We start from the raw sequence: 14,635 nt of genomic DNA on the forward strand, positions 1-14,635 counted from the left end.
GTGTTTGAATATTTGTGTCGCAACGAGATGCAATCATATTTACTGCATAAGAGGACTTAGTCATACGTTTAAAATGTGATATCATATATTTGACGACTTGAAGTTTTGGTTCATGTTTTTCAGTTAGCCAAAGTGTGATCAGCTACATATTATGAATTATACTCTTAGATGGCGGCACTACATAATAAACACAAGAACTGTCAAAAAAACAACCTGCGTTTTGAACACATCTCATGTAATGTTACACATGAGGGTGTTTCCTACGTTTTAACTTTGGGGATTATACCCCCCACATTGGAATTTCCACATGATTTGCACCCAAGATCACCACCACATTTTCAGACAAGTTCTGGTAAAGGAATGTTCAAATCTGAAGTAGTGGGGCTTCAGGTGCTTCTTTTATTGAGGCTACAACAGTTTTCCCACGTGGACACTCATGAAAGACTGTGATTGAATCGTCATGGAATGCAAAGCTTATCGTGAGCTGGAGGGAGACTCAGGTGGGGTTCCGTTTGATATACACGCGCGCGCATGCATGCACAAACACAACCTACATGTGTTTAATTCTTTTTCAAAGCCTCTCTGTTGCTCAGTGAATGACATCTATTATTTTTTTAGCATTTGTAAGATTTTTTTCTAATCCCAGATCGCCACTTCACATTTTGAGGACAATCTTGTCATTATCATTTGATTTATCTTCGACTGTGAATCTCATTCTTCACTCTAAAAAGGAAAACTTTGGACTGAAATATTTAGTTTTAATCGGTCATCTGATTCTAATAATTTTGGGATCATTTTAATTCATTCACTGCCAGATGTGCAAAGATGTGTCCACTCCAGTGCCAGGGTTTTTGTCATTGTCACTCGAATTCTAGGACCCACTGAATATTCAGTTTTAGGACTACATAAACATTCAATGCAGCGTAAGAAACTCTAGACTATCTTCTTTCATCAGTTAAAAAGAGTTAATTCCTAAATTATATGTGTCTGGAGTCATATGCGCTTGAAATGAGGGTGGCGGTCCAAAATACAATACAATACATACATATTGATTTATATAGCGCTTTAACAACAGCTGAAGCTGGAATAAAGCGCTAACATGGAAAAAGGGGAAATGCTGCCCCCTTGTGGAAGGGAAAACCGTTACCAGAGGTGTGGCCAGCGCTTTATCGGCACCGCAGCATGAAAAACCAAAACTCGAACAAATTTGGGAATGGCGATCTACATCATATTTTTATCCATCCATCCATTTTCCGTACTGCTTAATCCTCATTTCGGTCGCGGGGGGTGCTGGAGCCTATCCCAGCCATCTAAGGGCACTAGCCGGGGGAGACCCTGAATTGGTTGCCAGCCAATCGCAGGGCACACAGTGGAGTGTTCAATCTGCCTGCCATGCATGTTTTTGGAATGTGGGAAGAAACCGGAGGACCCCGAGAAAACCCACGCGAGCAAAAGGGGGACCTGCAAACTCCACACAGGGAAGCCGGGTCGGGTCTTGAACTCACAACCTCTGCACTGTGAAGTCGCTGTGCTTACCACTCGACTACCGGGCCACCAATAAATTTGTGAATGGCAGTGAAGGAGTTAATATGAATCATCTATGTTACTGCAGCAACATAGATGATTACTGCACGATGACATGATGGTAAATATTTTTTGCAATACCCATATTCATGTGTTTTTTTGATACGGCAGCCTGCAGTGCTGGATAACCTCCTGACTTCCATGAAGTTTGTTCTGCATGGCATGGGCATCCTGCGCATCAATCTGGCTAACAGCAGGAACAAGGTTTGTACAGTATTTGCTGTCACCCCTCGGCGAGCCTACGCCATGATTCCCCCTATGATTTCTTGTACCAGCAGCAGAACACCACTAAGGAGCAGTAGCTCACCACTCAATGCCTTTTCCTCCCAGCATTCAATTCCATGCATGAGTGACAACTAAAGATTCCTAAGGGGTTTGTTTTATTGTGAGGTTTAATTTGATTTTAAACTCCTATGTTAACACAATATCACTCACACATTTTCCATACACTAATCACTATCTGTTAGGATAACATGGTGAAAATATTTCCTCTAATAATTACCAGCAGTGTGAGTGTGTGTGTGTGTGTGTGTGTGTGTGTGTGTGTGTGTGTGTGTGTGTGTGTGTGTGTGTGTGTGTGTGTGTATGTGTGTGCGATCTATCACATTTATAGTGATAAGCACGTCTCGAGAGGAACCACAGAAAGTGGTCATTCATCCAAAGTGATGTCTTTTCTTCCAGGTGCACGCCCACTCTGTGCTGTCGTGTGGTCGCTCTTTTGATGAAGATCAGATCTTTTTTCCCTTCCTGAGCCACGCCCTGGCCTGCTTATGGGCTGATCAAGGGGTGAGAGCTGCAGTGGCTCGGGGATATGAGTATGAGCTTAATGACTCAGCGCTGTAGTAAGTGTCCTTCCGAGCATGCAAACACGCACGCACACTGTTGAAAAGAGGCAGGGGTCTAATTAGTTGGAGTTTACACCTGCGACTCAGCCATGAGCTTGCTGCCACTGGGTGTAAATCTTAGAGCGTAATGATAAACAAAAACTAGAATGACACCCAGAGGACGCTGCCATATTCCAAAGACAAACAATCCCAAGAATGTGAGTCTTTGACTGAAATACAGTGATACCTCAGCTCACAAACTTTGGTTCCCAGAAAGTGTGTGTAAGGCGAAATGTTTGTCTGCCGAGCATTTATGTCCCATAAAAAACAATTAAAAATGAAAATAATCCGTTCCTAGGTCCCCATAAAAAATTCTACTCAATAAGCCTTAAAACTACACAAAATAAACCTTATTTTACATATAATAAATGAGTAATTGTATTGTAATTAAAGAAATAAACTGTGCTTTTGAAAGGTGCTTATAAATGACATTTATTATTATTATTATTATTATTATTATTATTATTATTATTACAGAAGTTTTTCAACCTCTTCTATTGCCTGAGACCGTTGCTTAGACAACACAGAAACACCCTTAACACAACTTGGCAATAGTCGATTTAGCGTACTGGGACGCTAAGTGACACAAACGCACACTTTGTTCATGTTTTTCGATGATCTCCTTCTGCTCGACCATAATTTTCTTTTGTATCCTCTGTTCGGCTTAACACCAGCCTGTCGTGGGGTCTTTTTTGGTTCCATAATAGCAAAAGTACTCCTCTCAATAACCATGTCCACACTCAAAGAAAGGGGTGATAAAAACTAGTCCGCCAGCCACCATGACTGTGTTTGGTTTTGTTCATCCGCCGAAAACTAGTTCGTCTGCTAAGATTATATGCTCGCGAATTTAATGCTCCTAAGGCGAAAAGTTTGTGAGCTAAAGCGTTCGTAAACTGAGGTATCACTATATACAATGAGTCCACATTGGTCCATTCTAGGCCAATGGATGGCAGTCATGACTAACTGAGTTCCACACTATTATTTATGCTAGAGCACCTCATCATCAGTTGAATCTGGTACCTCACTGCTCCACCACGTGTCAATGGCGTAAAGTGGTAATGGTTAAACAAATGAAGGTATTCATCAGTGTGGGAAGGTGAATTTTTGCACCCGAAGCAATTTGACACTTTCCTCTGCTTAAACATAATTCAGTTGTAAATAATGCGTTATGATTTGAATTGTAATTTTCCTTGGCGGAAAATTGTCGCATGATGAAAAGTCAGAATGAAGGGCAACCGGAGAGCTGATAGCATGTGTAACGCACAAGTACGTCAGAGCTGGGGGAGGCCGTCTGGTCTCATTCTCCACCCAGCGAGAGGCTGCAACTCTGCATTTATCTACACCGACAGGTCACTCTGGTCACCCACGAAGAGCCACCACAGGTGGCATAAGTACAGATACTTGCAGATACAGTGACATGTTTAAAATGAGACTGGTAAAAAAAAAAACACACGAAAAAATGTCCAGTAATCCTTCATATTTTGCAGTTAATGGATACTGGATACCACCAACCCTTCTCCCAACTTCTTCTTTTCCTTTTGGCTTTTCCCTTCAAGGGGTCGCCACAGCAAATCAGTGTCCTCCTTTAAATCAGAAAATGGTGGTGTTTTTCCAGACGGGTACAAGACAACACATTCAGCAGTGTTTTTCAACCTTTTTTGAACCAGGGCACGTTTTTTACATTGTAATTTTTTTGCGGCACACCACGAACTATCTCGCGGGAAAGAGGCAATCAGTGACGTGTTGCCACACAGACGAATATTAAATTACCCTCGCAGTCTTTTCAGCACGGACACGTGACAATGACATGATATTGGCAGAAAATGATTAATGAATGTTTGTAAAGTTTTAGATTTGAAAAAGGGGCATTGGATAGTTTCTCACGGAACACCTGACGATCTCTCACGGCACACTAGTGTGCCGCGGTACAGTGGTTGAAAATCACTGATTTACAGCAATGAGAGGGTGACATTGACTTGTACTTATACCCATTTTAATACTGGCCCATCTCTAATTCAATATATTTTACACTTTGTGACATTTTCGTGGTTTTCAAAAGTGAAATAAGCGGCATCAATCAAGTTTGGGAAACAATTTTTCAGAGGTTGTTGATGAAGTCACTTAGTGTTGTTTTAGTTGTTTTCGTTAACACCCTTTGTGCTTTCCATCCAGTTCCTTGAGGCACACATTCCTCCTCCTGGTACTGAGACCATTGCTTTCTTTCTCCTATGGGGCATTCTATAACCAATGTTCATGCAATGTCTGTGATTGCCTCAACACCACCTCTTGTACGAGCCTTGCAATTATGATTATCATGATTACTGTATTTTAATCCCACAGACAGCTCACTGGTTTACATGTACCTTGTATCCAAACTGGCACTCGCCAGAGAAAAAAAAAACTATTCTGAAGGACATACCTCATCAATAGAAACACCTGTCAGACGTCTGCTCTAACATTACGCTCTGTCAATTATCTAAATGTGCATTGCTTAGTCACACCTCAGTGGATTCTCTATGAAAGGCATGTGTAAATAAAATCTGGCTGTAATGTAATGCCTCTAGTGTGGCAGTTATGTGGAAAAATTGTCAACATTTTATTTTTACATTGGTCCTTCATTTGACTGTGATCAGTCAAAGGTCTGCAGAGAGCAATATCAAGCGGGGCATATTCCAGCTCAAGCTTGACACGAAGCACAATATGTGGTGGAGAAGGAATGAGTTGATGGCGATCACAGTTAGTTTAATATTCAGGTATACTCACATGCACAATATTAAGAAGTCTATGAACGTCTGCATTTGTCCCAGTGGCAAGGAGAATCCGTTTACACGAACGCTTCATAGTGTCTTTGATGACTTGCGTCATTAAGGCAGAGATAATCCTCAAATGCATCTTTGTGCCTGAATCTGCTTGCGTTCACACAGTTTAATAAGCTTCAGGGTCTTCAAGAGGAAGTACGTCATTGCTAAACACATTTGTCTTTCCAAACGCCACTTGTCCATATTTTAGTCTTTGTCAAAGGAAGCCAGCTCACACATCATTGTTACTTTGAACTGAATCAAAGTGTAATTGACATTCACAATTTGACATTGAGAGACGTGTCGAGGATTTTACAAATAATGTTGTTATAATAATAATAATATGTTGCCAATTGCAAGACACATATTTTTCTTGGTTAATGCAAATTAACATAATTATCAAGCCTTCAGTTCTGACACGCCCGCTTGGCCATCACTGGCTGCAGATGATTACTTTACATTAATGTGGGAAAGTTAACGTATCTTTTGACATTTTATTTACTTTTGTCCATTTTCTCCAATGTGTTTTGTACAAAAAAATGTATATGCAATATTCACAATCTCCAAGTGCCAGTTTCTCTGACCTTTTTTTAACGAGTATGTAGAATTCGGGGAGAAGTGGCACTCACCAAATTATTGGATTGGGGTAGTTTAGATGGTTAAAAAGAGCTCTGGATTTTATGGGACTGTCCTTGTTGACTGTCACTGCAAGATGGCACAAACATCAAGGGGACAGTGCCCCAGGGTCGACAGACTGGACTTAGTAGTGCCTCTTTCTAGGCGGACCAGAGTATGTGTTTTGATTACAGATGGGGTCTACCTCCTGGCCGTGGATGAGCTCTTCCACCCTCAACAGTGTTGTGAAGGGAGCGTGAAAATTTGCCCAACCAGCCTGCTTGCGCCTTGTGCATTTCAAGATGACCATCAACTGTCTTCAGAGGAGTTTTGTGAAGGAGCTTTGGGAGTATGGTGGAAATAATAGTATATTATGTTTACGTTAAAGCACAGGTGTCAAAGTCAAGGCCCAGGGGCTAAATCTGGCCCGCCACATCATTTTATTCACACCATGAAAGTAAATCAAACTTCAAATCAAAATCCCATGATGCTTGCTGAAGTCCGAACCAAACTTTCAAATTGCCGTATGTAAAACGCAATCTTCTTTTCCTTTCGGCTTCCCCTTCAGGCGTCGCCACAGTGAATCAGTGTCCTCCATCTTCAGAGATTTGATTCCGATTTTTGTTTTGGCCAAGCATTTACGTCGGATGTCCTTCTTGACACAACCATCTGTATTTATTCGGGCTTGGGGTCGGTACAATAAGACACTGGCTTGTGTCCCCTTGTGGCTACAGAACAAGCAACTCGATAAACGTAGGGTAATAAAGATGAAGATGCTTGATAAAAGGCCCGCAAAGACAAAATAGTCATTGGCCCAGCAACATTCAAATAGAGTTAAACTACTTACCATTTGATGATAAGGCTCTGATCTTACCAGAATAGCAGTCATTATTCTTGACTTTAGATTTGAAAACTGGTAGAAGCCATGGGTATGACCTAAGCTTTTCTAAGGAAACGCTATAGACTGGCATGGTAACACATCCGAATAACCATACTCAAAGAGGTGAGTTTTTAAAAGACTAATTGAGCCCGAACTGAACCCCCACATCAGCAACTTCCAGGCGACAGTGCAAAAAACATCTTTAAATGTACATTTGCCAATACTGTAGTTAAAAACAGGGGTGGCAGGCATTCAACGCAGATTGAAATCGAAACAAAATCAGCATCAACCAGATGTCGATTGTGCTATGAAACCTCTCAAGTGTTGTGTTGCGTTTATGAAACAGCAGCATACATCTTGTTGTCCAAGAAACTCATCCAGGATGACAAGTCAAGAATGTCACAGTGGTTCTCTTGTTTGTGCGGGTGTGTGCTTGTTTACACAGGGGCCGCACTTCTGCAAGGCACGCAGCACATTTGCTTGTCCTAATTGTGTTACCAACCAATCTGTGTTTCAAAGTTTGCCTCGAAATGTTACAATGGTAATTCGCGATGTGAATATTCATCACGATGAACCACCGCACTGCCCGGGGCTTCAATCTTATCGCTGCACACTCCAACTGTTGCATCAAGTAATAGCCGTTTAACACATGCACACACACACACGCACACATGTACACGTGCACAGGCACACGCACGCACACACACAGAGGCACAGTGTGCATCTGTGCATTGCACAGTGCATCTGTGCATTGCACACACACACGCGAACACACATTTGCTATTTATTCATCATTTTTACTTTGATCTCAAGCTTGTCTGCGGGTTGTTTCTTTATTTACTTGTTTATTTTATTTTGGTAATGTCTCCTCTGTTTTTGACCTTTTACGCCACTTTTTCTCACTGCTTCTATCTCTTCTATCTATATATTAATTTGTTTTTTGTTTTTGTTTTAGTTTCTTTGAAAATATGAGCCGCATCTCGTCTCCAGACTACGTGCCCACAGAGATGGACGTTCTGCGCGTGCGGTTGAGGACGACAGGCGTGATCGAGACACAGTTCAAAGTCAAGCACCTCACTTTCAGGTAGACTGCAAACATGTTCTTCCTCCATACTCTATTTGACATTTTGAAACGTTTGACTGATCCCTCTGATTACTGAAGGTTTTTAACGTGTCCCGAAAAAAAAAACTTTCATCAAAAGTTACTCCACTTTTTGAGCTGTGGTGCGCTTATCTTTGTCCACAGCCGTGTGATAGGCCGCAGATGTAAAATGGAGAAAGGTGGCTTCATTCATCAATAAGTCAATACGACAACGTACATGTCAAAGACATCTCTGTCGTGGCCTTATCAGCATAGCCGCAGAGCGTGGATGTCAGATCATCATACTCATCCCTTATCAATTGGCCAGTGTCCCATATTACTTCCCACTTCATCATCTATCAATGGCTAAAGTCATTGACTGAAGCTGTTGATGGTCTTGACAACCTGACAGATGACAGAGCTTGATTTCATGGCGGCCTTTGCTGAATGCTCCCATCATAATTACAATGCCTGGTTTTAATACTGGCGTGAGTGTCAGACCATTGAAGTGGTTATGGTCTCTCTACTAAAATGACAAATACACATTACAAAGAATCATTAAAAAAATAACAAGAGTAAAAACATGAATTTCTAGACGCTACACCTTGCACTGCTGAGCAACTAAAGTATTACATCACAAAAAAGAATGGGAAAGAATTCCACCAACAAAGCCAAAAAAAAAAAGAGCCCTGAGTTCCCAGATGCTTAGCCATGTTTCACCGTCAGAACTTAAAAGTGGGTGTACCAATCGTTTGTCTGTCAGCTATCCATGAATATAAATGAAAATAATATGCAATGTTAATATTCTACCTTTTTTTAGTTTCCCAGTTTTTTAAGGCTAAGTTTTGCGCCATTGAATGACATTGGTTTGAAAGAAAAAAGATGAAATACACACTTGATTTATTTGACTTTTACATTGTCTTGCAGCTGTTGTTTGTGCTCGGAATTGTTGCCAAAGCATGCCTGTCTTTGGCTATAAATTCAATCCGTCCATCCATACATATTAAGACCAAACTCATGAAACCAGAGAATTTCAAATATGAGCATCTCCATTTTGTGATGCGGTTCAATTCTCAAAGGGTAGCGTAAGCATGTGTTGTCAAGCATATGCATTTGCTAAAAACTGAGAAAATAATATCAGTTAATTAGGGGACACCATAATCGGAGGTATTCTATGTCAATATCATTTCATGTTTCAACAGAATGCCTGTTTAGATCAGAAAAACAGAATTTATTCCCTGGCCTGATTTGTGTGCAAAGTTAAGAGTTTTCACACGTGTTTAGTTGTCCATGTTAATCGGTTGTTACAGCTTCAGCTGTTGTTTAAGTGCTATATAAATCAATATGATTTGTATCTATTGTGTTGTTGAGAACATCATCTGTTTTTCTTTTCTCAGGGTTCTTTTCCCTTTTTTTTCCTGACATAGAATGTGTAATTTTTCTTAGTCTGGAGAGTGACTGTTGTATGTCTTTGTGTGCCCTGTGATTGGCTGGCAACTAATTCAGGGTGTCCCCCGCCAAGTGCCTGAAGACGCCTGGGATAGGCCCAGCCCCCCCCCGCGAGCCTAATGAGAAATAAGCGGTACTGAAAATAGACGGATGGATGGTTAGAGATTTTGCAGACCCTCGTGGTACTTTGTGAGCTATATTGTGATCTAATTGTTCTCTGCTATTTTAGTGACAAATCAAAAGAGAATGAGTTGAACAAATTTACCACTATCTTTGCTTCTCACAGCTGATGCACATGGGAATATATGAAATGTTTATCAATGTGTGTTAAAGACAGTAGAAAAGGGTAGAGGACGTTTTCCACTCTTTGTAGAATTGGACTCATGTTAATTAGCTCAACTGATTAGTTGTGTTATTGTGACACATCACACTAGCCATACACACAATGTTTTGTAGGGATATTTATCACAGCAAAATTGAATTTTGCACTCTCTGTTGTTAGTAATGTCTACCTGAGGACTACCTTGGTTGTGAAGCTTCCACAATATTAACTTGTCCCTCATCCCCACATCTCATATTGAGTGATCATAATGAAACACATTAGGATGGCTTTTGTATATAAACAATGTAGCCTGAGTCAGTTTGTGAGTAGATTACTGGAGTCAACATCGAAATGCCGTTTGTTTGTCTCTTGGTGTTGCTGATTTAGGGTTCATTCTGTTATGCTTCACTGATGTGTATCATGTTGAAGAACGATACCCCCATGCCTCTTTAAAACCACTACTACTACTTCTTAGGACTGGCTCTATTTTCGCACGTGTGTCGCAAATTTTCTGTGCCGTTGTTCCCGTCCAGACTTAAATAGATTTTTGCTTTACAGATTTCTTTTTAGTAATTAAACAAATAAAAACACAAGACGACGCGAGTCCTTTTGCGTTGTGCTTAGATGGTCTAGGGCGCTTCCTCCTTTCTCCTGCCAGCGTCAAGGCAAGTATACATGTATCCATTATGGCACCAGAGAATGTCAAAGTCTAGCTACAACCATATTAGGGAGAATAGCAAGTAGCCATGGACAGAACTAATATCACAATCAATAAATATATAGAAATAAAACCATGCAGCAGCTCACACACCCTTGAAAACATCACAATAAATAATTTACTGAGATTTGATCAACAAGAATACACATTTTAGGCCATTTTGCTCAGGCGTCTGTCTCTGATTGTAGCGGTTAAGTAAAAAATATATAGCTATTTCTTTGGACTACAGTAATACCTCGGCTTACAAATGCTTTGTCTAACGAACTTTTTACCTTACGAACATTAAATTTGTGAGAATATAATCTTGGCATACGAACTAGTTTTCGGGAAACACACAGAGCGCCACAATGGCTGGCGGACTACTTTTCCACACCCACTTTCTTTGAGTGCACTCAGTGCAGACGTGGTTTGTTATGGAGTGGATACTTTTCTTTTTTGAGACCGGCTTAACAGGCAAGTGTTAAGCCGATGAGGAGACAAAAGAAAATTATGGTCGAGCAGAAGAACATAATCGAAAAACGCTAACGAGGTGTGCGTTTGTGTGACTTAGCATGCCAGTACCAGTATGCTAAGCTACGTGTGACTACGGGTGTTTCTGTGTTGTCTTAGCAATGGTCTAAGGCAATAGAAGAGGTTGAAAAACTTCTGTTGATTTCGATTAACGAAAAGCAGCTAGTAGGGGACAGTGGGTGAGGATATTATCGCTGAGAAAGCATGACAATTTCACTCGGATATCATCAAGAGGCGGCATTAACGACCATCACAAAGGTAAATAAAACGGCTTCATGAACCGGACCGTTTATTTCTTTAATTACAATACAATAGCACAATTATTATCCCTAAATAAGGTATATTTTGTGTAGTTTTAAGGCTTATTTAGTAGAAAAATATGTTTTATGGGGACCAGGAAACGGATTATTCTCATTTTTAATGGTTTACTATGGGAAATTAATGTTTGGAAGATGCACTTTTTGCCTTTCACACACTTTCTGGGAACTAAAGAAGTTCGTGAACTGAGGTATCACTGTATATGTTACTTTTTTTCATAGTTTGGCTGGTCCGGCGACTTGCATCTGATAAAATTCTGGCTCTTTCTGGCACCCAAAATCCCCCTTCCCTAAATGTGACTTTATATCTGTGTGATATAAGACTTGGGATTTATATTGTGGTCAGACCAAATACGAAATGTAATTTCTCCCTGCATCTTGTATGCTTTTGTTGGCGAGGGTCACCACACCGGAGAAGAGGAGGACACTCCTCCTCATACAGTCAATAAACAAATGCCTAAACATCACCCCTCAATCTGATGACGAACAGTTGTGTTGGCTGCTAAATGCGAAATTGGTTGATACTTTTCTAGTTGAAAAGATTTTATTATAGTATGTCATTTCTTGGATAGGGGAAGCAAGTATGTGCCTCTTTGCACTCCCTGAATTGTCACAAAGATGATTCTGGTAGAAGAATGTTCTCCGCAGCCTCCCTCTGGATTCCCCGCGTCTGTCACATTTTCTCAGTGTGAGCATGCTATCATCTGTGAAGCGAACAGCCCTGCCAGCGATTCGCTGGCTAATCCGAATCGGACTGTGTGGTGCCCAGCTGTGAGCGCAGGCCACACTGGTGGTTGTCTGGCCCTCATTTCACTCTCAGTATCGCTTCCTTTGACTTAGACTCCCTTTCATTTGTTTTTCTAAGCAGTTTGCATTAATTAATTTCAGTCATAGCAATTATAATGCAATGGGAAATAATTTTCTGTTTGGTATATTCAAAGATCAAACATTCTATCAACATGAAACCACTTTGATCATCAGTGGATTGGTTTTATGTCCTATGAAGGTTGACTTTTTGCACCCACCCCAACTGAGTCATCCACAAGTGCATTCTTTTACATCATTTTATATCATATAGATTCAAGTTCTTTAAATAAAAGTAAAATGTCATTTATATTTGACACAGCACACAGAAGTGTCTCTGTCAAATTTGAATGAAAAAAAGCTCAAAGTATATAAATAGAGATTCCAAAATGGTGGAAGCTGTCAGGCTAAAGGGCCTCGTTCTTTCCATTGCAGGTGGGTCAAAACAACAGCGACATGGTTGCCTGTGGAAAACATCAATTTAAGGCAGGGAAATGCATTTTTTTTCTTTTAAGTACCACAATATGGGGGGGGCTTCATCAGACCACGCACTTCCTCACCGGTCGTGATATTTTAAATAAGGACAAAATACATGGGATAGATGTGCTTGACGTAGTAATTTTCTTAATGCATTTGTCACTGCATGTACTATAAATATTCGAACCAAAGATAAGGTTTGAACAAAACACAATAAACACGTTTTTTCCTTTCCAGTGCAAAGGGATCACTTACAATGTAAGTGATCATGATGTAAGTCTTACATCATACTTCTCACTCAAAAATGGAACAAAACTGCTCAACAAACAATTTGACATTACAAGATAAAACGACCGCCCTTCATTCTTGTGGTTCGGCACCCTCAGCTTCGCCTGGCCACCAGTTGCCGAGTGTTGACTTGGGGGTAGACGCATTTTTCCAGATTCAAGGCAGGCTAGCTTTCAGCTTGCAAACTGGCTTGGAGTTTGTTGGCGCGGTCATGCTATTTGGATTGGATTTACCTTTATCAGTCTTGCAGTGGAGAAATTTACATTTCACAGCAGCAAAGTTATGAAAGGAAGAGGAGAGAGGAATGAAATTAGTATAAAAACAAAATACATGAGCTGCTGGAAAGGCAGCCACTCTCGCGGTGCCATCTTGAAGTCAAAAGAACAAAAAAATAATAATATGACAACACATGCCACATGCCAGATTGGCATGCATGGCTAAAGCCAACAGAGACACTTGCGCTCAGATAACATGAGCGAAGGTGCTTTTTTTTCGGTTGTAGGAGTAGATTGCTAACTGCTATTGGATTGGATTGGATTTGCCTTTATTAGTCTCGCAGTGGAGAAATTTACATTTCACAGCAGCATGGATGTAGAAATGAGCCGTGTTCTTATTAGTAATTCCCAATTGTGTAGAACCGATGGAAGGAAGGCGCTCAAGAGTCTTGTCTCTTGCCAGGAAGCTCAAGTGTATCCTTGCCTGGACTTCCTTTTAGTCACGTAACCAAAAATCAAGTAACATGAACCGAGATGCGGGGGGAAAAAAGAGGTAATAATAATAATAATACATTTCATTTATTAGCGCCTTTCATAACTCTCAAGCACATTTTACGCAACTTGTACGATTCCGTGCTACATTGTTCTTATTCTTTGCATGTGTTTTGTTTTCAGAAATTACCATTAATCATAGATAACATATTAAAAAAGAAAACAATCTCTGTATTCACGATACAGGGGTTCAAAAAGAAAATACTAGTGAGGATGTGTTTGCTTTCAAGCACATAGAGCTGATTTCACCAACAATGTCACGTTTGATTAAGAGGCCAAAGTCCCAGGTGGTGTTACAGGATGATCTCAAATTCCTGCCTCTCACACGCATTTCCTCTTGTCTGGCAGAAATGTTGAGGATAGACATAAATGAGTTTGTTAATTTACACCCAGCAGATTGTGTGTGTGTGTGTGTGGGGGGGGGGGGGGTGTATGTGTATATGTGCGCGCCTTACCTTTGGAAAATCTTGGGTCTTGCAAGGGGAGCTTATCATATGTTAATACACTCATTTTAAATTTGCAAAAATGAACCATATTATAGTGTTTTTCAGAGCTGTGTTTGTTGAAAAAAAGAAACAGAAGAACATTTTTTATTGCAATTACCGAGTGCATCCAGGTGATGTTACTTTACAAGAAATAAAAATGTGAAAATGAATACAAAAAAGTTACAGTTTCCCTCTGTTATGTTTATTTATATGAATGTTTGGATTGGATTAGCCTTTATTAGACTTGCAGTGGAGGAATTTACATTTCACAGTAGTAAAGTGATGGCACAAGTGGAAAAACAAAATACAGGACCTGCTGTAAAGGCAGCCACTCTTGCGGCGCCATCTTGAAGTCAAAACAACAACAAAAAATTAAATAACAAATCTTTTCTTTTCGGCTTTTCCCTTCGAGGGGTCGCCACAGTGAATCAGTGTCCTCCATTTTCAGAGGTTTGATTCTCAGTTTTTTTGGCCAATCCTTTACGTCGGATGCCCTTCCTGACACAACTCTATGTATTTATTCGGGCTTGGCACCGGCACAAGAAGACCTGGCTTGTGCCCTTGTGGCTACAGAACAAGCAACCCCATGAACTTAATAAAGATGAAGATGCTCAGTAAAAGGCTTCCAACCACACTGGTGGATTGGTTTTCCACAT

General features: G+C 40.5%; 1 protein-coding gene across 2 annotated transcripts in view; it reads left to right on the forward strand.

Moving 5' to 3' along the window:
* Window positions 1-14,635, forward strand: part of gnav1 (guanine nucleotide binding protein (G protein) alpha v1) — a 32,066-nt gene that overhangs the window by 7,239 nt on the left and 10,192 nt on the right. For both annotated transcript variants that reach the window (XM_089007249.1, XM_089007250.1), the window contains exons 3-5: window positions 1,696-1,788; window positions 2,266-2,426; window positions 7,717-7,845. In XM_089007249.1, coding sequence (XP_088863375.1) covers window positions 1,696-1,788; window positions 2,266-2,426; window positions 7,717-7,845 — 383 coding nt within the window. The remainder of the gene's footprint in view (window positions 1-1,695; window positions 1,789-2,265; window positions 2,427-7,716; window positions 7,846-14,635) is intronic.

Source organism: Hippocampus bargibanti, linkage group LG10 (genome assembly GCF_051943395.1).
Source record: "Hippocampus bargibanti isolate YZ-2025 linkage group LG10, ASM5194339v1, whole genome shotgun sequence".
In the NCBI taxonomy this organism is placed as follows: Eukaryota; Metazoa; Chordata; class Actinopteri; order Syngnathiformes; family Syngnathidae; genus Hippocampus; species Hippocampus bargibanti.